The sequence below is a fragment of the Crassostrea angulata genome, chromosome 3 (assembly GCF_025612915.1).
Source record: "Crassostrea angulata isolate pt1a10 chromosome 3, ASM2561291v2, whole genome shotgun sequence".
Classification (NCBI taxonomy): Eukaryota; Metazoa; Mollusca; class Bivalvia; order Ostreida; family Ostreidae; genus Magallana; species Magallana angulata.
In genome coordinates this window covers 20,936,376-20,962,729 of record NC_069113.1, presented here as the reverse complement: position 1 = coordinate 20,962,729, position 26,354 = coordinate 20,936,376, and the positions used below count along the sequence as shown (strand labels likewise).

Sequence of the window (26,354 nt, the reverse complement as noted above, 5' to 3'; positions counted from 1 at the left end):
CTAGCAAAAATCGTTGAGTATTGATATCACAAAACCTTTCCCATTTGTACTCGTTGCTATCACATTTTTCTTTAAGCCTTCGGCACAGAAAATGTCCTGCACCTCCCTAGTGACGCATGTACAACGTTAAAAAAATATTATAAACTTTAAAAATAATAAGGAGTTTGTGAATTTGGAAATTTACCAGGTTACCGGAAGGGGTGCGACTATAATTATGAAAATGAAACGAGGTATTATTAATACTAGAAAAAAAACAATTAGCAGCAATTGCAAAATTATAATTTAGGGAATAAGAAAATATTTTTTTAGTAATATGAAGTGATTATTTTGGTCGGGGCGTGATCAAATCCTTTAAAGCTCGAAATGCATTACATGTACGATATATTTAATCACGCTCCGACCATAAATTATTAAATTTATCTCTAAATGTTTAAAGAATGTTTCCTTGGTACTTATATTGATATAAATGTACGATTCAAATTATCGACATTTTAACGTTATTTGATTTCGTATACAGTGTATTTGAACCCTGCTCGCGTCAGTACGTGATTTGCGTCATTGAAGAACTGTATTGAACTCTACGTTACAAATTTGATTCGTAGAGTAATCACGTTCAAAGACACATGAGATGGTTAATATAATAAAATCAAAGCAGCGGATATTTCAAAGGGCATTTTCAATACAAATTTAAACGGATGAATTTTCATTAATCAAATATGTTGGGAAGATATCCGAGATTACGTATTGTCAAAATATATAGGGGAGATATCTGAGTTTATATATTGACAGAACAGGAACTACAAACATTTTAATAAAACTTTCATACACCAGCCTGGGACTTAGTTAGGCGTGCTAAAATACAAGACTTATTGTTTCTTTTCTGAATGAAGTTTTATTTTAGCTTTTAACTTTATGACTTTTGCTAAAATTTGAAAAATTGTTTTGGGTGGATGTACGTCGATATCTCTTATCTTTTTAAAATTTGTAATTTTTAAAAAAAAATCCCTTTACCCAGTCCTTCATCGATTAGGACTTAAAGAGATTAAAACAAGAACAACCCAGAACTCTCTCTTTTAAGATACGACACAGCGTAGCTTTAACTGTTAAACAGAAACTTTATGTATGATAAACAAAATCGTTTAATTCTATCATGGTTTGAAACGTCTAATGACAAAACTTATATTCTGCTTCCTTGTTCTGCTGATGTATACATGTGGTTGTCATAGACAACAATCGACACGTGGACACAATCTCTACCACACGAGGAGCAAGCGCACCATCTGCTGGGTTACCGTGGAGGGAAAAGAAAATGTTTGAGTCTGAGAAGTTACGAAATCATTTGTGAACATATTCGAAAATGGAATGCCCGTCTATTTAAACGTATAAAATGACATACTCGATAAACAAATATGTACCTTTTACGCTTAAATATGAACATTTGATTTAATTTACGTAACGAAAAGCTTCAGTAACTTTGTTTGATATGTAAAATTGATGACTTAAGCCTTTAAAAAAAAAATTAGCATGGTTCTTTACGGATAAAACAATCACTTATACAAATTACTGAGTAACCCGTTTTTAAATTAAATATGAAAATAAAATGTTAGGGGTGAGAATTAGTGTATTATTCTACTTCTTTTTTTGCAATTTCTCAAGTAGTTTTCAAGTTGTGAAATAAATGTGTCCATCTCAATTTGTTTTAATCTAATTTCAAGAATAATCTCATATACCGTCAATTACAATTATGTATACCTTTTTTTCTTTTATCTAGAAAAGGTTCATTCGGTCGATTGTGAAACATAATCGATCAATATACTTCTGTAATCTACAATAAGTATTAGAATTCCATTAATATTTTTATTTTCTATTGTTAATCTTCAAACAAAATATAGATAAATGTGTCTTTTACTTTGCCAAGTAAGAGATACAAAAATGGTAGACAAATATTGTATGATCTCTTTTGGTTTTGCTTTTTATCGATCATCGTGATCATTTATCTAGTTTGTTTACACGGAACCATTTTAAAAAATATCCTAACACGCCAAATATCGTGGTGAGTTCCAAAGAATGCATTGCTTTGTTCAAGTTCAGATTACTTACATCGTATTGGATGATCATATTAACTTCCTTTTCCTTAAGAACGAAATATAAGCGCAAAAAACTGAAACCAAAATCAAATAAGAGAAATTAACAGCTAAAAATGCTTACCAAAACCATTTTCGTTGTAGCATTATCAGCAATAATGCAATCTACGTCAGTTACTAGCTATCCGCTCAGTCAATTTTATCCCTTTGGATCGGCTGCAGGAGACAGTAGTTTACCTGATAATGATGACGAATATACTTCTAGTATTCATATTTCTGTGCCTTTCCCATTCTTTGGATCAACTTACAATTCAGTTTATGTAAGTGCAAGGATGCTAGTATTTGTAAAGAACGGGCACATTTGCTACAATAATTAGGTACAATTATTGATGATAACAAAATTGAAAAGGCAAATAAGCGAATCAAGCAGCAAGATTAGGGTGCAACCTATTTTCAATTACATGTAGCTTGTAAATGTTCACATTATAGTTTTTTATTATATGATTTTAATCAATCTAGATAAGCACGAACAAATATGATTATGCATTAAAAACCCCATTAAATACGATATACACGTACAGGTCAACAACAACGGTGACGTGACTTTTGACGCTCCATTAAGTGAATTTACGTCACAACCCTTTCCAATAAGTGGATCTCATAAAATAATAGCGCCATTTTGGACAGACATCGATACCAGATATGGAGGATATGTGTGGTATCGAACAACAAGAGATCACACTGTTTTACAGAGAGGAACAAATAAAATCCGTTCTTTATCTTCTTTATTTCCTGAATTGCATACCTTCTCTGCCTCTTGGATGATGGTGGTCACGTGGAAAGATGTAGCTGCTTACCACTGCTCTCCAACTGGCAACATAACTTGTCAGCAAGTAAGATGTTATGCAGAAAATAATATCTAAAAAAAAAGAATCATTCTTAGAGCATTATGAGATGATAAAATACGATCGGTCAAGACATTTAAAAATATTAAAAAAAACAATGTATCAAAATTACCATTTTCTTGATGGTATATACATTGTACGGATTCTATCATATTTAAATGTCTTTTGGCGGGGAACTCAGTGTATTATTATGCGAAACAGTAACACACTTCAAGTATCAGTAATCAATATATTGACTATTAACAACAATGATTTCGATATACGAGATATATAAACCTTACATACGGGTTTTAATGTCCTTTCTTTCAGAGGAACACATTCCAGCTTGTTTTAATCACAAACGGGGTTCATTCATTTGCTGTATTCAACTATAACAAAATAACGTGGACAAAATCTACTCAGGTAAATTAAACTGAGAGAATTTCAGAAATAACTTGATTATGATAAAAATAGGGATATTCGTGTCTAAAACTCGATTTCACTTCATTCCAACCCTAGGTTGGATTCAATGCAGGGGATGGAACACATTACTTTGCGGTTACTGGTTCCAGGACAGACAGCATGTTAAATCTACCACAAATGTCAAATATTCATGTTCCTGGCCAGTTTGTGTTCAGGATTGAAGCAAGAGATATTATTAGTAATACTGGTGAGTACATTCTTGTTACATCAAGCTTAGATATTTAACATTATTTATGTAAATATATTTTACAATATGCACAAACATAGCAAATAAGAGGTTCACAGAAAGCGAAAATAAAAATAATAATAATATTTGATTTAAATTGCTGATTATATTAATGGTATCGTTAATAATATTTCAACACATTTTTTTATCATAATAATTTTTCAAATGAGTGTAACAGTTCACATTGCATACATGGAAACTGTTCAAACGAACATGTTCATTATGTGTGTGTATGTGAACCAGGTTATACGGGAGTTAAGTGTGAATTAGGTAAGAATCTTCTTTAATCATTTTTAGACGAATAATAAAGGAACTTTAATTTTACTGTTCTCTTACATTTAAAACAATTATAGTATATTTTATGTGTTATTGAGTACGTTGCATGTTCCAGTGTTTTGGTTTTTTTTTTTACATAAAAAGACAAATATGCTTTTGAGTGCAGTGTACAAACATGAATCATATTTGAAACATTTTTAATTTGTAAACCCTTTTTATATAGAAATCGATGAATGTCAAAGTTCACCTTGCATTCATGGACGTTGTTCAGACCACCTTAATCATTACACCTGTCACTGTGAGCCGGGGTACACTGGACATAACTGCCAAACAAGTAAGTGTGTCTCTCAGTTTTTCAAGGTTATCTTTTGACATGTACAGGTAGGTAAACTAAATAATGAAGGTTTGGTTTTCTTTTAAAGATATCGATGAATGTTCCAGCTCGCCTTGTGTTAATGGTAATTGTTTAGATCGAGTCAATGGATATGTATGCAACTGTTTGCCTGGGTATACAGGGAGGCTCTGTGAAGTCGGTGTGTATAACCCTTTTTACGTATAACATATTCCGTTATAGTTGAATATAGACAGTATTTAAAATAACTTTCTAATAATAATGGATTTGCTGTTTATACGTAAAAATAGAAATCTATATATTTTCATTTACGTACCTCACATATAAGAGGTAACGACAATTAAAAAATCGACTATATTATGTTATTTCAGATTTGCCTTAATATCATATATTAGTTCTTTATTATTGTAATACTTGAAAATACTCATGGGACGTTTTCGTTTTATTGGTTAAAACTAGTTGTTTTTTTTGCTCTTGCAGATGTAGACGAATGTCAAAGTTCGCCATGCATCAACGGAGATAGTACAAATAACATCAACTTCTACACTTGCCAATGTTTTGCAGGATTTACTGGAACAAATTGTGAAATAGGTTTGTTTGTTTTTGTTTTTTTTTTATATTATACATAGCAATATAATGGTAGATCTAGACTAAGGGTGTTCTTTTCTGATGTGTTTCCAGTTCCAGTTAACCAAAAGAAGACTTAGATTTTCAGTATATATATTTACTATATATGAAACTATTTATACATATATAGATAGTGTGAATTAGGTAAGAGTCTTGTTTAATCATTTTTAGACGAATAATAAAACAACTTTAATTTTACTCTTCTTTTTACATTTAAAACAATTATAGTATTTTTTATCTGTTATTGAGTACGTACCTTGTTTCAGTGTTTATTTTTTTTTACACAAAAAGACAAATATGAGTGCAGTGTATAAACATGAATCATATTTGAAACATTTTTAATTTGCAAACCCTTTTTCATATAGAAATCGATGAATGTCAAAGTTCACCTTGCATTCATGGACGTTGTTCAGACCACCTTAATCATTACACCTGTCACTGTGAGCCGGGGTACACTGGACATATCTGCCAAACAGGTAAGTGCGTCTCTCAGTTTTTCAAGGTTATCTTTTGACATGTACAGGAATGTAAAATAAATAATGAAGGTTTGGTTTTCTTTTAAAGATATCGATGAATGTTCCAGCTCGCCTTGTGTTAATGGTAATTGCTTAGATCGAGTCAATGGATATGTATGCAACTGTCTGCCTGGGTATACAGGAAGGCTCTGTGAAGTCGGTGTGTATAACGCTTTTTACATGTACGTGTAACATATTCAGTTCTAGTTGAATATAGACAGTATTTCAAAATAACTTGAATAATAATGGATTTGCTGTTTATACGTAAAAATAGAAATCTATATATTTTCATTTTACGTACTTCACATATTAGAGGTAACGACAATAAAAAATCGACTATATTATGTTAATTCAGATTTGCCTTAATATCATATATTAGTTCTTTCATTGTTGTAATACTTGAAAATACTCACGATACGTTTTCGTTTTATTGGTTAAAACTAGTTGTTGTTTTTTTTTGCTCTTGCAGATGTAGACGAATGTCAAAGTTCGCCATGCATCAACGGAGATTGTACAAATAACATCAACTTCTACACTTGCCAATGTTTTGCAGGATTTACTGGAACAAATTGTGAAATAGGTTTGTTTGGTTTTTTTTTTTTTTATGTTATACATAGCAATATAATGGTAGATCTAGACTAAGGGTGTTCTTTTCTGATGTGTTTCCAGTTCCAGTTATCCAAAAGAAGACTTAGATTTTCAGTATATATATTCACTATATATGAAACTATTTATACATATATAGATAGTGATATTTCTTGTGTGTAAATTTTAAGAATATTACTATACTTACATCGATATTATAGACGAAGAAACATGTTTTAATCAAGATTTGAAGGAAAGAATGAAAAAAAAGTTTACTATTGATGGAATGTTGTGTGTTTGATGAGTTCTCAGAATATTTATAGCAACAACGGTAAAGTAGTGATAATATTCCTTACATGATAATAAAAAATATATGCTTGACACTTAAACTTACATCACACAATTATCCTTACACAGATATAGACGAATGTGCAAGCTCCCCTTGTGTGCATGGAATCTGTACGGACCAGGTCAATGGTTATGTATGTGAGTGCATTCCTGGTTATACTGGCGTTATTTGTGAAACAGGTACTTAAAATTTGAAGGCATTTGCATGAAGTTTACTTTTAAATGATGACTTGAAATGTTTTAATGATGGAAACGAGAAATCTGTAAATTCATAAGATGCTCCTCACTGAACTTTACTGTCTTATATCCTTTCAGAAATAAATGAATGTGAAAGTTCGCCATGCAGTCATGGCGTATGCCGTGATGAAATAAATACTTACCGGTGTATCTGTGATACGGGTTACAATGGGAGACAGTGTTCATACTGTAAGTAGAGTAAAATTTAAATCAGTTGGCTTTAAATAAGTCATATAGCTTTTATATTAATTATATTTACAAATATTTGAAATGGTTATTTGAATTAGGAACTTCTATACAAATCTTCTCATTTTTTTTTATTGTAGTCAATGTTCTCTATTTTTGGCTGCTGCTAGTAGGATTCCTGCTGTTGCTTTTTTCCATTTTATCGTTGTTTTTGTGGAAACGATATAAGAGGTACATTTATATATTTAATATTTATTGTCAGCAACACCAGCAATATATCTGTACATTTTACTTTTAGGCAATATCTACATTAAAGTAGTCCGAGTATCGCACTACGTCATAATACGGATTTTACAATATTGGTTCAACTTTAACAAAGCGTTTTAGATACCCGGTATTGATTTTGCTCTACATCGCTGTTGTAAACAATGGCAATAATAAGCAATTAGAACGATAATATATGTACATGTATTCTATAAGAGATAGAAATGATTAATGTTGAGAAACTCGATTCTGTTAAAGTAAAATGAAAAGCGAAGTTTCTGATTAACCAGGATCTCAGGTATGCTTATATCTTCTTTGTTTTGATGCCCCCGCCCCACCCCCCCCCCCTCACCGATATTTTCTTTTTCTTTTACTAAAACCGGTTTAGATTTAAAGACAAAAACTATTTCGAATTTAATCAATCGTCAATTAATTAATTTTTAAATGATATCTAACATTGTTGACACATCTAGGCAGAAAACTGTAGTAAAATGTGATTTTTACGGATTTTTTCGTCAGGGTCTACTTGGTTTAGAGCTTATAGCGTGAAAAGTAATCCGTCAACATATAATTTTTTTTATCAAATCTTTTTTCTAAGATGTCAATCTATAGAATAAACACAATAAATTTAAGTTTGAGTCCATAAAATAGTAAAAAAAAAAATACCAAACGCGATACTAGCAGCATTGCATTTTTTGTATTCTAGTTTGATACATCAGGTCCATAAAGCGTTCTTACTTACAAAATTTGCACAAAATTATTGATGAGATATGGCTTAAATAAATATTTATACTCTATTTTGTATGTTCAGTTCTAATTTCCCCAAAATTAGTAATTATTTTTAGGAAAAACGGACGTCTGGCAAATTTCATAATTGTCAATAATTTTCGCAAGGGGGTACACCCGTCTGAGAGGTGATAACAAACAAACTAGCATGTAAACATGCATATTTTCTTTTGTATATGTATTGCTAGAATGTATATTTATCATTTAAAGCTAAGCTTTTAATGATTGAGCCCATTTAGTGCCGAGTATAGGACTACCTTAACAATGTAAAAAAAATTGTGTGAAAATATAATATCGTTTTTAAATTACATGATGTCTAAAGACCAAACATGCTTTTGCGTGACTCGCATTTAAAAAAAAATAGCATTAGAAAAGTAATATATAATATCAAATAAATATTAGTTTTTCAAATCAATGTTAATTGCATAAGAACACTGTATATGTACTATGTATTACCGAAAAAAAAAGAAATTCAATATAAATAATTATCTCTTTTCAAGGCACTCTCAAGAAGATGAATTTGGAGTTCTTGCATTTAGTGATGTGACACTAGGACCTGGTAAAGCAGCTTTCCAATCATCCCTACGTGCAAATAAAACAAAAATATCGATTCCTGCCGAACAAAATGCTGGATATTCAGACAAGATAAACCATTTATCAACTTCATCAAACTTCGTAAAACTCATCTAAACGAATGTGTTTTTGTCATCCTTTCACCTACATTTTTATGTAGGTCGAGAATCGCACACCCTCACAATCTGGATTTCACAATATTTGTTTCACTTTTACACAGTGTTTTAGATATCCAGTTATTGATGTAGCTCTTGTAAACAATGTGAACAAGTTTTCCTTTTAAAGTAATAATCGGCATGTTATATCACTGGTCAGCTCTGTTAATGTAATACGAAAGCATAACGCTACATGCAATAAATATAAATATCATAAGCATCGGAACTTAATGCAAAGTAATACATAACCATACCCCCCCCCCCATCCCCCCTTTATTTCTCTTTTTTTTTGCTTGCCAAGATTTTTGATAAATCCAGCCATCCCACTTTCAATTTGCTTCTGACGCCACTGGATAAAGCACCGTTTTGTTGATTTCTGAAAAAGCAAGGCATGAATAAGTTTTACTTTTAGTAGGCGAAATATATTCTTCCGTTAAGTATTCTAACGCATTTGTGAAGAAATCGTGATTTGATTCATTATGCATGTAACTGTATGTATGTATTAACTTTTTTTCAAGGCAAACGGATAAGAAAAACGTTTTTAGTTATCTACTTGTAATTAAAGAGTTCAATGAGGTTGACATTGCATAGAATATAAAGCAGTTGAAGGCGCCATGCGTGCGCAAATAGTAAAATTTGCCGGATGCCTCAGATGGACACATCTGTGATCGATCGCTGCCGATCACCATAATAAGACATTAGAACAGTGTTGTATGTATTGGATGAGAGAAAAAAAATGATTAAAAATGAGAAACTCACTTACATCCAAAAACCCATTTTTTTTAAAAAAACCTTCTTTTACACCCCCATGTATGTGGGGGAAAACTAAATACATGGTTATGACGATTATAGAGCCGTCATTGTGAAATTCATGCCCGCTGGGTCACGGGTCGAGGTCCCAGATTGGGGCCAATGTCGCCATTTAGTGAAAATGTATTAAGTTTTAGATTTGTTTCCTATTCTTATATACATTAGAGAAACACAAAATTCCTTGGTTATGATGTTCATGAAGCCCTATGGTAAAATTGTAAAATTCTTGGCCCCTGGGTCAGGGATTTCAGGCCCTATGGCAAGGCCATATGTCCATGTAATAAAAATGTTTTAATCTTTAAAAAATCTTCTCTACTCCCTCACATGTAGGAAAATAAACTAAATGCATGGTTATATTATCTATGAAGCGCTCTACCAAAGTATTGAAATTTATAGCCCCTGGATCAAGGGTCCAGGCCCTTTGAGTAGGGCCAATATGGCAACATTGTGTAATTATTGAAATATTATATATTTTTTTCAGTAACTTTGCTGTTGTTGGAGATCAGCTAAATGTTTTGTTATTATGTCCATAATGCCCTCTTTCTTAAAAGTGCAATTTGCTATCCATGGGGCAACGGTTTAAGTTTTTTTTGGCTGGGGGGGGGGGGGTGGGTGACAAATATAAATGTCTGTAAACAATTTTACATTTGTAACTTGAAAACGTCAGCGTAAAATGTCAATTGGCCATATCATATTAAATATGTGTTCTGTTTGAGGAAAGTTTATATTTTCTATGCATTGTACACTTGTGTGCAGTTTTAATGAAACTGTGAATATTATAAAAGATTGACATGAAAGGCCTGCATGTCTCTTTTTACCAAAAGTTTCCCTGGAGCTAGAGTATAGATAATTTGAGATTAACCCCCCCCCCCCCCCCAAGTCTCATCCCCGTACCTCATGATCGAAGCTTAAAATGCAAACATGCAACTTTCTGACCGGTCCATCTTAGGGTTATTGTACTTAGGTGACCGTCATGGCCTGTGGGCCTCTTATTTAATAACATGTCCCATTCCCCAGCCCCCTTTACTTCTTTACTTAAACTAGTTCACTTTTTAAAGCCGGAAGGTTTTTTTTTTATATTTACTAGCAGTCGAAAGTTAATTATCTAGTATTAAAAAGATATCAATATTGTTGACAGACCTAAGAAAATATCAGGAAATCTTATTTTTACGGACACTTTTTTTCCAGGCTCTCCTTGCTTCAGAGATTATAACGTAGAAAGTTACTGTTAATATATCATTTATCTTTTTAATTTTTTTTTCTAAGATGTCACGCAATAAAATAAATACTATTCATTTAGGTTAAAGCTTATATAAACCATATCGCGTTGTGGTCATTAATGGGTCTAAATTTACGAAATAATTATAACGGAGACTGTAGTAAATTCTGAGAAAATGGTTTTGAGAATAATGGGCAACACTGTAGTAAAATAATTTACGATAGCTTAAAAAGTATTAGTCATATAGCTTTTGTGAAATTAGACAGATAGCTACATGTAATGTGACTGTATTCAAGGTTTCTCTAAACCATAATCGCAATAGCCGAAAAGGGATCAAACTTAAAGGTATATGCACAGGGGCATCGTATCCGCTCTACACTCTATGACATATATATAAATAATACACAAGGGAAGAATCGAAAGTAGGACACGATTTGTAAACAATGTCAAAAAACAACTTACTTGACAAAAGTTACGCAAATCCTTCCACACAATGCTGCAAATGTTGTCAAAAAACACGTTCACACTCAAATATTTCTAATAAACTCGGTAAAAAGCGTTTTTATCCCATTAAAACAGCTGTCTGCTGCAGAAACCTAATCTCTTCGCCCAAGAAAAGATAACTCTGTACTTTCTCTCTCTATATATGTTCAGTATATTTCTTGGACTTAGAAAAATTCTAGTTTTTTGCAGTTTCGGCTTATTTTCTTCGCAGAGGATAAAAATAAAATATTGAAATGAAGTTTGGTATACAGGTTTATCATGATAATATCTAGGTCAAGTTCGATATTGGGTACGATCGAGCAATTTTCGACAGAGTTATAGCCCGTGGACGTAGAAAATTTCCAGTTATTTGCAGTTTCCGCTCATTTTCTTAGGAGAGGAAAAACATGTTGAAATTAAGTTTGGTATACAGGTTTATCATGATAAAATCTAGGTCAAGTTCGATATTGGGTACGATCGAGTAATTTTCGACAGAGTTATGCCTCTTGGACATAGAAAAATTCCAGTTATTTGCAGTTTCTGCTCATTTTCTTCGCAGAGGGTGCATATATGGATATGAAATTTGATTTATCTAAAAAATATCGCGGTCAAGTTTGATTTTGGGTATGACAGAGCAATTTTCGACAGAGTTATGGCCCTTGAACTTAGAAATATACCAGTTATTTGCAGTTTACGTTCATTTTCTTAGTGATGTTTCCAGGGGAGGGGGGCATAAGTGTTTTACCAACATCTCTTCTTATTGTGGAGTCCACAATAAATACAGCATTTGAATAAACCCTGCCTTAAATCGGTCACGTGATACCACGCTCAGTCTATCACAACAACAAAAGCGACGACCAGAAAGATATGTATACCGTAAAGTTTGACAGATTCGGAAAAAAAAGAAAAAGGAGACAGACTGACAAGGATAGAAACAAAAGGAGGAAAGCCATCGGAGACCATGTAGATTAATGGAATAGGAATTAAAGCGGAATTAAACTTAAGTTTTTTTTATCATGAAGTTGTAGGGGTTTTCCTAGTCAGGTTCGTACGTGTTCCATATGTCTTTACTTTTTCGTTTAGAGGAATTTTGGAAGAAAGAATGAATAAAACACACTAAGTACATGCATGCCTCAGGGAGAGGGGATATTCACTCATTTTATAGTGTCGTTGATGCTTTAGTCGTTTTTTATCCTTATTACACATAATTAGCAAATTATATCGTTCTACATTAATGAATAACAGAATAATAGAGCTTCGGGTATCAGCTGATATAAGAATTATCTAATTGAAGACATGAAAAACGTGATTCTAGTTTGTAAACAAACTGTTCTTCCATCGTGTTTTATATATGTGAATTGTGATTCATGGTTTTGCCAATATTTCTTTTTTTAAATTTGTTTTAACACATTTTAAGTTTCGTAGAGTGAAATGACATATACATTAAAAAATGTTTTAGTTGGAATCCTTTGAAAAATTGACAAAACCGTAAATAAACTGTCAAATACATACACCATATTTTTTATTTTTTTGGCAAATTACATGTAGCTATTTTTGCAGGGTCTGAAAGGATATATAATGGTTTACAAATGTATCAATTTTGAGTGGGTTTGAACCATTAATTACAAAGTAATATACATTTTAAGTTGCCCAACTGTAGTTTTTCGAAGTTTAGAAATCTATTCAAAATGCACGTGAAAATGTTATATTATACAAACTTGCAAGTTCAAATGGTTCAATATTGTTTTTAAAACATGTTAAAGGGATTGTGATTAATTTTTGTAAAAAGTGCTTTCATAAAAGTAAAGCATTAAAGTATTTATCCGATGATTGTTTGGGGAGCAGTCGTCGCTATTATTCCCTTGACAATGTACCTTTGTGAGCTCCTACAGCATGGAAAAGTATTTGCAACGTATCAATATTTTAGTTCAGTTTGATTGTTTACATATTTGATTTTGAAATTCATACAATTACATAGATTAAACCATTAAACACCAAGGGTTGATAAACATTAGATAAAAACCCAGGGAATTGATGTGTTTAGTGTATTAACCTGAAGAAGACAGATACCCTCATTAGAAACCGTATGCAGATACACGGTTCAAATAGAAAACCCACCCGAACACTAATCGCTTTGATTTTAAAACATTGAAGCACTTCATATTTTTTATATGACTTAATGTTAATTCCCTCCTAAGTCATTAAAATGGATTAGAATGATGTATGTAGTCTTAATGCTTGATTTGTAAAAAAAAAAATTGGAAATATGCTTCACAGTCTGACATGATTTTTTATAACATTAGATATGAGCCAAGATTTGCTTATCCTAAGGATAAATATAGAATTCAGTGATCAGCAAAGAGCAAAATGTATTTTATGCAGTGGCGTCGGAAGCAAATTTAAAGTAGAAGAGGGAGGGACTAGACTTATCAGAAATCATGACAAGGAAAAAACGGATTGTGGTTATAGCTATGTCTAACTTTGCAAAAAAAAGGGGGGGGCTTTTACCCTCCGCCCCGTTCTGGCACCTATGTTTTGATTGATATGAATTAAGAAATAATATAGAGATTTGTAAGACTCTTCAGTCTGATGCTCGTGCTTTTAGAGTCTGGTCTGCGTCAAGTCCAAAGATTATTTGTTTTTACGCACCCTGATGTCCAAGCGTCAAAATTCCGATGGTCCATCTCCAAAAGATTCTTTTAAATTCCAAAACCCGATGGTTTGCATATTTTCCAGCACCATCCTGAGGTACGAAGGAGAAACGAACAAGTAATGAAATTCGACTGTGATAGTAGGAAGGATGTGTTTACAGTAAAGGGCTGCTAAAACCAAAAAATGAATAAAATGCATCTTGTGATATATGATATAATATAAAGTTAAAATATTTGACAGTTAACAATGCTCTCTATAACCACATTCGTAGTGGCAATATCTGCTGCAATGAAACATACTTTCGTTGTTGGCTATCCTCTGAGTCAATTTTATCCTTTTGGATCAACTGTAGCAGACAAGAATTTACCCGGCAATGATGATGGTTACACTGCCGGGATTCCTATATCTGTTCCATTTCCTTTTTTTGGATCATCGTACAGTTCTGTTTTTTTAAGTACATGTATATGTTCATGTATAAGGACGTTACATATAAAGGATAGTTCTGTTTTTGTAAGTACATGTATATGTTCATGTATAATGACGTTACATATAAAGGATAGATACAAAATTGCAAAACATGCTCTTTTTGTTTTATCTCCGTATTATTTTCATACTCCCTAAAATTGCTTTTTTTTTTAAATGTAAGCTTCTAGTTTAAGCTTAAAAAGTCTAAATTTGATTTTTAAGTGATGTTATCACTAAATTTTCGGTAATTTTCGGTAAAATTATCAAAAATAAAGATAAAGTAGCAAAATATCTAGCGAGAACACATATCATTTTTTGGCATCAATGTATTTTAAATCACTATTTCTTTACGCACAGAAACAGTTAATAAATTTGTCTAAATTCTTTAAAAGCTACTTTCAATTTCTCAAAATAACTCCATCTCGAAAAATGCTTATTTTTCTATGTATTCATTAGAAAAACGTCAAAACAGCACCATCAACAATACCAAGTTCAAGACGGCACTGCATAAAAACAGCGCAGACAAATTTGATAAATATTTTATATAATGAACTGTAAATCCTACAGAACGATTTGACAAATTTTCAGGGTATGTTTTCTCGTGAGATTTTTTATGGGGTAAACCCGCAACCCACCTTAAAAACCAGAAATATGTAAAGCTTATTTCATTAAAGGGGCATGGCCACGATTTTCGTCCAGTACTATTTTTCTGCTTTTATTATTATAATGCTTTAGAAATGCGTTTCAAATTATCAAATTTTTTTTTAGAGTCAGTCATTCACTTATAACCAAGATACAGGGCTCACAATTCTTTGTTATGAAAACAAGGCTCGTGCCCTGTTTTTGTTTACATAGGTTCAATATACCAGTTTTTCAAGCCCTTTAAGGATCAATGATTGTTTATTTTATGAATCCGGAGAGTATATTAGACAATTAATTGGTGTTGATCTACATGTACCTGCTTATAGAATTATTAAGTCTCCCAAACGAAGTTTGGAGACTTATTGTTTTTCTTCTTCTTCTTCTTCTTCTTCTTCTTCTTCGCGTTTTCTCAGAGATGGCTAAACAAAATTGTACAAAACTCTAGGATACGATAGGAATATCTAGATGTGCAAACTGGTTAAATTTTTCTCATTTGGGGTTTGCAAACCACTTTTCTGGTGGATCAAAAGGTCGTGGGGTCTAACATTGAACCTTATGGGAAAAATTCTAGACTGTACTGTAAATGGTTTTAACTTGAAAACGGCCAAAGATAATACTATAGGGTTTTCAGAATCATATATTGACTGTTACAGGCAATATATAGGGTTTATTAGATCTGACCCCTGGGGTTTCTTGAAAACTGTTACATGTAAGATCTCCAACCTTTAACTATATATATTCTTGTTCCTTGTGTCACGTTGGTTCACCTGGTGTATAGAAAAGGACCCCTGGGTAACTTCATGAAACTTCAAAAATAAAAATAATCAAGTTCTAAATCTTTTTGTCTATAAAGTTTGACCTATGTGGGTCATCCCTACTCCCAATGATGGCCTCTCTCATTTGGGAGACTTTATAATCACCCCGATTATAATTACATCGTGTTGCCTTTAATTCCAGTCAAGAAACTACATCTATAATTCTGCTACATTGAAAATATATTTAAACGAGATTCATTGTACATGAGTGTATTCAGTTTTAAAATTATCTCACGTGACATCTGTCCGGTATTAAACTTTCAAAATAACTTAATTGTCCATGCCTATTTAAAAAGTCAACACATTTATTTTGTGTCAACATGACTTTCAAACGTGACTTTCACACCAGAAAAAGACAGTTTTGTATTATCTGATAATGAAATGAAATGAAATGTTTATCGTATTGTCGGAATACGGTAAAATACCTTATAATACCACATACCTAGTAGTGTATCAGCGCTGATAGAAGTGTTTTGGACTAGTTGAGAAAGCAACTGGAAGCTAGTGCTGTATCGCCCTCGGGCCTGATATTTCTCTATCTCAGCCCGTCGTCAAGGGGATGCATTGCCCTCAAATTTAAAATCGTTATTTTCCCAATACCTTTGTTTTTGTTAAAACTAGTTTGTCAAATAACGATAGAATAACAAATAAATAATATAAAGCATTACATTACACGTCTGAATGTTTCTATTCATTGCTAAAAATTAAAAGAAAATATTCAAAATAGCACCAAAAAGTTAATTGTATCCAAGTAAGGAAAGGTAATCTACACGACGGTCGTGTATTTAAAAAAATGAAGACGCTTTATTGAATATCAAACTTCATTTTAATTATGGAGGATATAGAGAAGAAAGGCTCACCAGACTACATCTTACTTAGAAAACCAGAGTTTAGATAGTGAACATCAAGTGGTTAAAGGAATGACCGCGCTTATGTATGTTCTCAAAAAACTCGCCAAACAGTTTTGTAATTCCGAAAAAAACTCACTATAGCCTCTTTATGATTAAATATATTCCTTATCTGGAATTTGAATTTGAATACAAATCTTTGATTTTAGATATGTGTTATTAACAACATCACACTATTGTTTTGATCTCGTCCCTGGTATCAGTCCTCGGATGGTTTCGGTTTGCTCCCTTCGGGCTTTGGCCGATACCAGCCGCCGGGGTTGATACCATGGCTGAGATCAAAACAACAGTTTGGTATTCTATATTTATTTGAAAGTAAAAACACCAAATATCGTATGCAGGTCAATAACAACGGAGACGTGACTTTTGACGCTTCATTACATCAGTGGGCCCCACAACAATTTCCAAGTTTATTCCACAGAATAATAGCACCATTTTTGACAGACATCGATACCAGATATGGAGGATATGTGTGGTATCGAGAAACAACAGAACATACCGTTTTACAAAGAGGAACAAACAAAATCCGTTCTTTTTTTCCTGGATTGCCTAACTTCTCTGCCACGTGGATGATGATTGTCACGTGGGAAGATGTAGCTGCATTTGGATGTTCTTCCTATTCAACTTTATCGTGCTCTCAAGTAAGATGTAATGCTAAACCAACAGTAAAAAGAATGCATTCTGTTTTGTTATTTCTCATGAGAATGTCTGTGCAATTATTTTATTTAAGTTTTAAAGAATATTCAACATATATTTAAAAAAGTGACCCAACTGAAGAATCAATAATTGGTTTGAAATATTTTATTGAAAATAATTATTATATACAAAGGGTTCGAAAACAAGATCTTGCAATTAACGACTTTACACTCTTAGAACTTTATCGTCAGTAATTATATTGAGAATCGATCAATGATTAGATAAAGGATTCATTTGGTTGTAAACACTTTTACATTTTTTTCAGCGTAACACATTTCAACTTGTCTTAAAAACTGATGGGGTTCATTCGTTTGTTGTATTCAACTACAATAAAATCACCTGGACAAAGAGTACCCAGGTAAAAGAAACGGAAGCATTTTGATAAAATTACCGATATGAAATATTAATATTTGAATTTAACTAATGAATGAGGTCACTTCATTCCAACCCTAGGTTGGATTCAATGCAGGGGATGGAATACATTACTTTGCTGTCCCTGGTTCCATGACAGACACCATGTTAAGCCTACCACAAATGTCAAATATTGCTGTTCCTGGTCAGTTTGTTTTCAGGGTTGATGAAAGAAAGATTGCTAATGCTGGTGAGTATATTCTTACATGTATTTTACACCAGCCTGTGATATTTAACTTGTTGTGTATATATATATATATATATATATATATATATATATATATATATATATATATATATATATATATATATATATATATATATATATATATATATATAAACGAATAAGTCCATGGTATAGGTAACGATATAGAAAAATGTTTTCAGTAGGCGTTAACACAATAATCCATTTCTTTCAAATTTGAAAGAAATGGATTATTGTGTTATCGTCTACTGAAAACATTTATATATATATATATAGAGAGAGAGAGAGAGAGAGAGAGAGAGAGAGAGAGAGAGAGAGAGAGAGAGAGAGAGAGAGAGAGAGAGAGAGAGAGAGAGAGTATAGAGTTTGCACAAATGAAGCAAATCAGAAGAAAGCTCAAGTGAAAAACAGAAATATTTGTTCAGAGAGTAAAAGAGAAAAATTCAGGTTTTTTTTCACATTGCTCATGTTAACGATAGTACCATTATTTCAATAGACTTTTGCTATGATATGCAGATATCGTTGATGATTGTATCAGTTCACCTTGTATATATGGTAATTGTTCCAACGAATATCGTCATTATGTTTGTGTATGTGAACCAGGTTATACGAGAGTTGACTGTGAAATAGGTTAATATTTTGCTTGATTTCTTCAACTTATATTGAAACAACTTTATACGGTTTTGTACATTTGCAAAAAGCACTATGTTTTTATGCGTTTTTGACCAACAAATTACATGATTCATATTTTGATTTTTGTTTTCATTTGTAATTTTTTTGTCATCAAATATTGATGAATGTCCGAGTTCACCTTACATCCATAAAAGCTGTTTAGACCACCTTAATCAGTACACACGTCAATGTGAGCCGGACATATTTAAGTAATAAAAATATGGAAAAACATCACATATTAAGGATCATGGATATAAAATTACAATCTTGAAATATATGCATTAAGCTATATTTAGGTGGGGCAAGAAAACATGACAGAAGGCTAGACTGGCTCAGCACTCTTCATGTTTTCAGCCCGAGCCCAAATACAGCTTATACAAAACACATTTATTCTATACAATATAGTGTCAATTTTACGTCTTAACCCATTTTTAACAAATTTTGCTGAAATAACTGCAGATGAAACCAAATCGTTAGGATAGTAACCAAGCCAAAAGATGACATCACAATGCAAATTCAACGCTGAGCGAAAGCGTGCGTACTCAAACTGTTTTCGGCCTCGTTAATATTAGAAAGGAGAAACCTGAAAAAGTCGTATGATAGCAATCAATGAATTATCCCGTATCATTTTCTTTCACAAAACAAATTTATGTGAAAGTCCGCCATGTATGCACTGAGTATGCTTAGATGAAATTGAAAATTACCGATGTGTTTGTGATACGGGTTACTATGGGAGACAGTGTTCATATCGACGTAAGTATAGTGAAAACTCAGTCTATTGATTTGAAACGAGTTTTATAGAAGGTTTGTGCTATAACATTAGTCTTTATAATTAGTTGAATTTATTTATCTAAAAAAGGAGTAATTCAATTCAAAACTACACTAAACACGTAAGATTTAATTCTTTTCTCATTTCTCTGTTTTGTTTTCAATTGTAGCCGATAACTGCTTTTTTGACCGTTGCTAGTAGGATAACTACTACTGCTTTTTCCATTTTATTGTTGTTTTCTGTTTCAGATATGTAAGAGGTACATGTACGTACATAATTATAGCATGTGGGTTTATATATATATATATATATATATATATATATATATATATATATATATATATATATATATATATATATATATATATATATATATATATATATAAAGTGAAATAACATACCTTTCATAAATCAAAAATTCACTTATTTAAGAAAATCTAACAGAAGAGTAATATGTTATAATATTTATTATTTTTTCTTAAATAAAGTGAACGCCATAGACGTATTAATTTTGGATTTTTTAAAATTATAATGAAGGATTTTTTTTCTTTAGACACTACCCAAAAAATACGAGTTTGGGGGTTTTGCATTCAGTATTGTAAAACTATGACCTGGTAAATCAGCTTTCCAATCATCACCAAAAACAAAAAATACATATTCTTCTGGAAGATAGTGTTGGATATTTCATCAAGATAAATTTCATTTTCTCCGTCAGACTTCGCACAAATTGTAGAAAAATTAAAATTTCAGCCATCAAAGTGTTGAAGAAACTGACATCGTAAAGGAATGACAAAGTAACACTAAAAAACGAAGTTAATACAATGTCTTAAGCAATATATTAATCTTTTCAAAATAAATTCTCTATAAATATGTAACACTCTTACAATATAATAGTTTAATTACAGTTTTATTTTCTATTCGTCGTTATACATGATTGTGTATACTGTGTGATTTCGTACAATGTAAGCAATGATATGATAACGTTATAGAAAGCAATTGTTTAATGTCAAATTCTGCAATGTTATATCATTGTACAGATAATGATATGCATTAGTTATTCTTAAATTTTGTAATTTTATGTATATCATGCATATTTATTCATTTGAAATTGTTTCTGTTTGAGGTACATGTCGCTGCTTCAAGATTTTATTTTCTAGTAACCATGGTGTAATACTATGTGTTTGTGTTTGTCTATCATTATACATGAATATGTTCAGTTTACTACCTCTTTCACGTTATACATTATTAAATGGTCTGTTAATAAAGGACTTGTATTACATTTTTGTACATGTAAACAGCGCACTTTCAATAAGCGTCTTTAATCAAATACACACATTTGTGTCAAATTGGTTTCGTAGTTCTCAATTGAATTTAATAGACGAGCCAGCCTAATATTTTTATTTGAGAGGTTTAGTCTGTTAGCATGATAATTTCGTGCAGTCCCAATATATACGCAATGACTCTGCGCAATGACTCTGCACATTCCCATCCTAATAAGTCCATACTAATGACCTGAGGCATCGAGATCAGTGGTAGATGGGTTTTTTTTTATATTTCTGACCCGGAGCAGACAGGTTCATCCCTGGGTTTATTAGACATTTCTTCTTGAACAAAAACAAACATAACAAACGCCAACTTTTTACATGTAACTTATGAACTTTAACCAATTTATGTAGAATTTCCGTTATGATACTAAACATGTATATGTTTTGATTGCCTTACTTACTTACTCTTGTTATATTCCATTTAATGGTTTGTTAAACGGTTTTTGGGAGTTGATTTTAATCAACTCTCCTATGCAGTTACTCAGACAAATCGAAAGTGAAACAGTGTTTGGACCTCAGCACAAATAATTGCTGCTGACAAGACTTAGTTCTTGAAAATAATTGATGAATTCGATGTAATGTATGCTAGAGCATTGTTTTTCAAGGAAACTTATTTATAAATACATTGAAAATAGTCAGATTTGTAGTCGTATGTATTCCTACGCCAGAGTTCAATATAGTCTCGTTCAACTCGACGCTCGGCTGTCTCCGTAAATCCTTGTCGGAGATTTACAGTGTCAGCCGAGCGTTTGGTCGAACGAGACTACAGTTCAATATTGCTTGGATCCATACAATTTTTTGAGAAATATTTCTATCACTGATACATAGTTTGATTGAATTAATTTTATCTTTAAATATTATTTAACATTATTTTTATGGGGGTTTCTCGACATTCTTGTCGAAAAAGTTCAAAAATTCATTTTATAAAAATGTGCATAATTCAAAATAGAAACTACATGTACTTGTCATGCAAAATAACATATCATTGATTTAAAAATAAATAAACATCGAAAAAATCAACTCCCGTCAGTTCTTCAGTACTTTGATTGATAATCTTTGGTAAAAAAAAAATACTCATTTTTATAGACTTCTTTAACTAATCACACACTTTTTGTTGAATTTGTTTCGTAGAATTAAAAGTAGGAGTTGGGTTACTTGTACGCAATGTATTGACTGTTTTTTTTTGTCGAGGCACGTCAACAATTAATATACATAAATTCGTCCTATTAGAGGCTTTCTTTATTTTCCATTAAGAAAAAAATTATAGAACAAAATGTATATCCGGGTATTACATATAGTCTATGTATGAGTTTATGCATTTAAGTAACCGATTTCTATGGTATATCCCACTCTTCTTGCTGCCAGTTGTAAAAAATCTTGGTGCAGTTGTAGTTATGAGGACATTCGGTTCGTTTCAAAAATAGGATAATAGCAATGTCTTATTGATTATAGAAGTTACGTGAGGTTAAAATTGATTAGGAATCAAATCAAACTGAATGGTGAAGCATCAACTTATTCGTCTTCTTTACACATTCTTGCATTATTGTAGTGGTATTTAATAATTAGTTGAAAACGAAATTAAAGTTGACCTTTTGAAGAACTTACATTTTCCTTTTTAATGTATTTTTCCATACACAAAAGCATTTATTGAACTATGAACATTGATCTAAGTCAATATTAAAAAATATACATTTATTTCGTTCGTTTTCATAATGTTGCAATTTGGAATAGCTATATCTAATTTTTTTGAAAATTGAAAAATTGTTCTACGTAAAAACAAGTTATTAGACAACTTTTAAAACTGAGATTACCTTTTTATTAGCCTCCAGATCGCGAACCTTGGTACAGTTGTGACAATGAATTATGCCGCATCAGTCCTTACTATTACAAAATACCAAGATAATTGAATGCAATTTAAAAAACCATCGTATGGAAGACGAGAATGAGATAAAAAAAAATTAGATTGTTTAATGTTTTTTCCAATTGATTCGGGCTAACCATTGCAGATTAACCGCGCTAGGTATTTAGAGTGTTTAAATTACCATTTTGTATAATTTATTTGCTACTATTATTAAATGTAACAAAAGGCCACGTCATTATAGTATGTTGTTTAAGCTGTATAACATAAAACGTTATGTGAATCTGCATCCTACAAGTCCTCTTTATCCAAAAGATTTGGAAAATATTGTTAAAAAGTGTCCGATTTTCGAATCTATAGTTTTTTGGTAATGATACGCATATTTTTTTATTGTTTCTTTGCCACTATAATTTCCACAATGTAGCTGGTTGTATTCGAGTGTTTTCAATGCTGCTTTCATTTCCTGTAACAAAGTTATAAAAAATGATGACAAACTTATTGATATTGCCGAAATAAAAAAGCAAACTGTCGGGGTTCAAAAGGCAATTTGATCCATTGCTTGTACATGGTTAATTGTAATTTTCCTCGGATTGAACGCAGAAGGACTTGACCATATACAGGAATAATAAATATGTGAATAATTACAAGACAAAACATAAACCATATATCCTCGGACTTTATCTTACTTTTATCAACTTTTTTGCGATAAGACTAATTTGTTGATGTGTTGCATCTTTTTCTAATAACTCGATGATTTTAACTGATTATATAAAAGTTTACAGTTTACAGTTCTAACTATACCATTGTTATACATGTAATCACATGTAAAACAGGCACGTGCCCCATCCTATCAGCTTTTTCTCGCAGCAACCCCCCCCCACACACACACACTTTTTTGTGAGTATGTAAAAAATTGGAATGAAAATATGAAATTGAATATAAAGATATGCTATGACATGGGGGATGGGGGCCATATTTTCGATATCTTTACTAAGTGATTATAATAACACCCCCGACCCACGCTGGATGATGAAGATGGTGTCGACTTCAAAATAATCTATACCTATGACCTGCAGTTGACTAGATGTTAATACAAACTATCACACATAGAGAATCTTCCACAACAATGCTGCATATTTACACTAAGGTTTTGTTTTGTTTTGCAGTTTACAGGTATTCTATGATATTAAGGAGAAACCGAACAATATTTTTTTGTTGAAATTTTATGCTCATTTTAAGGATACAAAAACTCATAATATTGGAGCTTTTCATCCGTATCGGTTTTTACGATATATTTCAATACAACGTGTACGCAATGTATCGAAAACCGGGAAGCTGGGTGGAAGTTTCAATTTTAATTAGATTGCATATACCCGTATATAGTTTCTTAAATATATGAGTGTTTTGCGTTTGCCCAACTTTTAGTTTAACTGTAGAGCTACAGAGTACATCTACAAGAAATGTACAGTCAGTGCACTTTGAATTGCAATCAAAGTCTTACAAATCCACAGCACACTCTTGAAGGTACATGCTTATTATATAGATATATTGACATCTACCGAGTATAATTCTTTCTATTTCTTACGGAAACTTTAGTTAATTCATACATGTAGCTCTATAGAAACTAACATAATTGATTTCGAAACGCCCTCTTTTAACGATTGTCGAAATCTACAGCAACCTAAGAAAATCACGGACTGCACGAAATTATCATGATGATGTCAGACTCAAATTCCCACAGGATACGATTTTGGTGGGGTTTTTTTATCTAACGTACTTATGTACATAAACAGTAATTTAGTTAATTTAACTTTCTCTTTATATTTAATTTAGTAATCTGTTAAAAGAAAGATGTAATTTAAAATATAAACAATAAAATGCTTTCTTTGATGATTCATGCGGGTTATGAAGGTAGCGATCATTAAAAAAAAGTTACATAACCCGACTTTATGATAAATCTGACATCGACCGATCGTATTTTATCATCTCATAATACTCTAAGAATGATAACTTAATACTCTTTAAATATTAAGTAGCGTATTATATCTTACTTGCTGACAAGTTATAGTGCCAGTTGCAGAATAGTGTTAAGCAGCTACAGCTTTTAATAAGACAACGGAATGCATTACCTTAAATTATGCTATCAAATCCTTCATTACATTGCTTTAAGACATACTTACGTATTAGTAAGATTAAAATTCCAAACTTAGCTCTAACAGCCTTTACTAATTTCCTTGCATCGTTGGCAAGTTTGTTTCGAGTCTTCGTCAAGTCCTGGTTAACTGCTATGTTTTCCATACAACCGATTTTTCTCCGTTGTTTACTGGATTTTAGCAAACGATGTCGTAGTTCGTAATTAGCGATCTTTGAAATTAATTGCGTCGGCCTGTCATTGTTTTGGGGACCTACCCTGTGTGAAAAAGTAATTTCGTCTCTTTTGATAGGGATGTCAAGTTTACTGGCAATGTCCAGTATAACGTCGCCAGTGTCGGTCCTGTCCTGTAGATCTGTAACTCCGGCAACGCTAACACAGTTGCGACGGCTTTACATTTCAAGTTCGTCTATTTCCCGTCGGAGTTCCAAGTTTTCCTTCTGCATAGTAGATACATGGTCCTTTAAGGGAGTTATGAGGGTTGAACATATGCGATACTTTGGGTCTCTAAGTCAGAAATAAAGACCTTATGAAGCCCAGTGCACGCCCACGGTGATAATACAGGGTATGACTAAGGAAGTGTCACAGGTTGATACGGAACTTTGAAATATGTTGAACTAGGTGTAGACTGTCGAAAAGATGTTGGACGGCCATTGAAATGATCCTCTAGGTGCATAACGAAGTTCTATGTGGCCATTCTTTTTGAAAGTTGTGCTGAGGATGGACAAAGTTCTGTATCTGTAGGTCCTTGGGAACGTTTACGTTTAGACAATCCAGTAGTTTTTAACATATACAATACAATGCAATAAACAGTGTAGTTCGTTACCGATATGACAATGGCCGGCGTGAAGACAGCTGACTGAATGACCAGTACATCCTTGGACATACAAATTAGCGCACGTTATCACGTACAATTATAGTTCATCTCTACCAAAAATCGTTAAGTATTGATTTCACAAAACCTTTCACATTTGTGTTCGTAAATATGACATTTTTCTTCAAGCCTTCGGGACAGAACATTTTCCTGCATATCTAGTGACGCATCTTTAACGTAGAAAAATTATTATTAACTTTTAAAATAAGAAGTTTTGTGAATTTGGAAATTTACAAGTTTCCCGGAGGAGGGAGGGGGGGGGGGGCAATAATTATAAAAATGAAACTAGGTATTATTAATGCTAGAAAAAAACAATTAGCAGCAATTGCAAAATTATAATTTAGGGAATAAAAAAATATTTGTTTTAGTAATATGAAGTGATTATTTTGGTCGGGGCGTGATCAAATCCTTTAAAGCTCGAAATGCATTACGTGTACGATAGATTTAATCACGCTCCGACCATAAATTATCAAATTTACCTCTAAATGATAAAAGAATGTTTCCTTAGTACTTATATTGATATTAATGTACGATTCAAATTATCAAATTATCGACATTTTAACGTTATTTGATTTCGTATACAGTGTATGTGAACCCTGCTTGCGTCCCAACAGTACGTGATTTGCGTCATTGAAGAACTGTATTGAACTCTACGTTACAAATTTGATTCGTAGTGTAATCAAAGACACCTGAGATGGTTAATATTTTCAAATCAAAGCAGCGGATTTTTTCAACGGGCATTTTCAATACAAATTTAAACTGATGAATTTTCATTAATCAAATATGTTTGGGAGATATCTGAGTTTACGTATTGTCA

General features: G+C 32.1%; 2 protein-coding genes across 2 annotated transcripts; both read left to right on the top strand.

Moving 5' to 3' along the window:
* Nucleotides 1-2,200: 2,200 nt before the first annotated feature.
* LOC128175969 (sushi, nidogen and EGF-like domain-containing protein 1) lies at nucleotides 2,201-8,792 on the top strand. Its single transcript, XM_052841911.1, has 12 exons — nucleotides 2,201-2,404; nucleotides 2,666-2,977; nucleotides 3,299-3,391; nucleotides 3,488-3,629; nucleotides 3,828-3,947; nucleotides 4,177-4,287; nucleotides 4,376-4,486; nucleotides 5,917-6,027; nucleotides 6,450-6,560; nucleotides 6,696-6,806; nucleotides 6,944-7,034; nucleotides 8,354-8,792. Exons 1-12 carry the CDS (start codon nucleotides 2,201-2,203, stop codon nucleotides 8,541-8,543), a joined length of 1,707 nt encoding a protein of 568 aa, XP_052697871.1. The 3' UTR covers nucleotides 8,544-8,792.
* An 8,118-nt stretch (nucleotides 8,793-16,910) lies between these two features.
* On the top strand, nucleotides 16,911-19,598 carry LOC128175809 (sushi, nidogen and EGF-like domain-containing protein 1). Its single transcript, XM_052841651.1, has 5 exons — nucleotides 16,911-17,216; nucleotides 17,537-17,629; nucleotides 17,725-17,872; nucleotides 18,404-18,517; nucleotides 18,675-19,598. Exons 1-5 carry the CDS (start codon nucleotides 16,911-16,913, stop codon nucleotides 18,770-18,772), a joined length of 759 nt encoding a protein of 252 aa, XP_052697611.1. The 3' UTR covers nucleotides 18,773-19,598.
* Nucleotides 19,599-26,354: the final 6,756 nt, after the last annotated feature.

Bases quoted from the DNA above. Each gene is read 5' to 3' on its own strand.
- LOC128175969 (XM_052841911.1), top strand. From the start codon at position 2,201: ATGCTTACCAAAACCATTTTCGTTGTAGCATTATCAGCAATAATGCAA. The intron at 3,392-3,487 runs GTAAATTAAACT...TTCCAACCCTAG, and splicing joins CGTGGACAAAATCTACTCAG to GTTGGATTCAATGCAGGGGA. The intron at 3,948-4,176 runs GTAAGAATCTTC...CTTTTTATATAG, and splicing joins GGGAGTTAAGTGTGAATTAG to AAATCGATGAATGTCAAAGT.
- LOC128175809 (XM_052841651.1), top strand. From the start codon at position 16,911: ATGCAGGTCAATAACAACGGAGACGTGACTTTTGACGCTTCATTACAT. The intron at 17,217-17,536 runs GTAAGATGTAAT...CATTTTTTTCAG, and splicing joins CAACTTTATCGTGCTCTCAA to CGTAACACATTTCAACTTGT. The intron at 17,873-18,403 runs GTGAGTATATTC...TATGATATGCAG, and splicing joins AAGAAAGATTGCTAATGCTG to ATATCGTTGATGATTGTATC.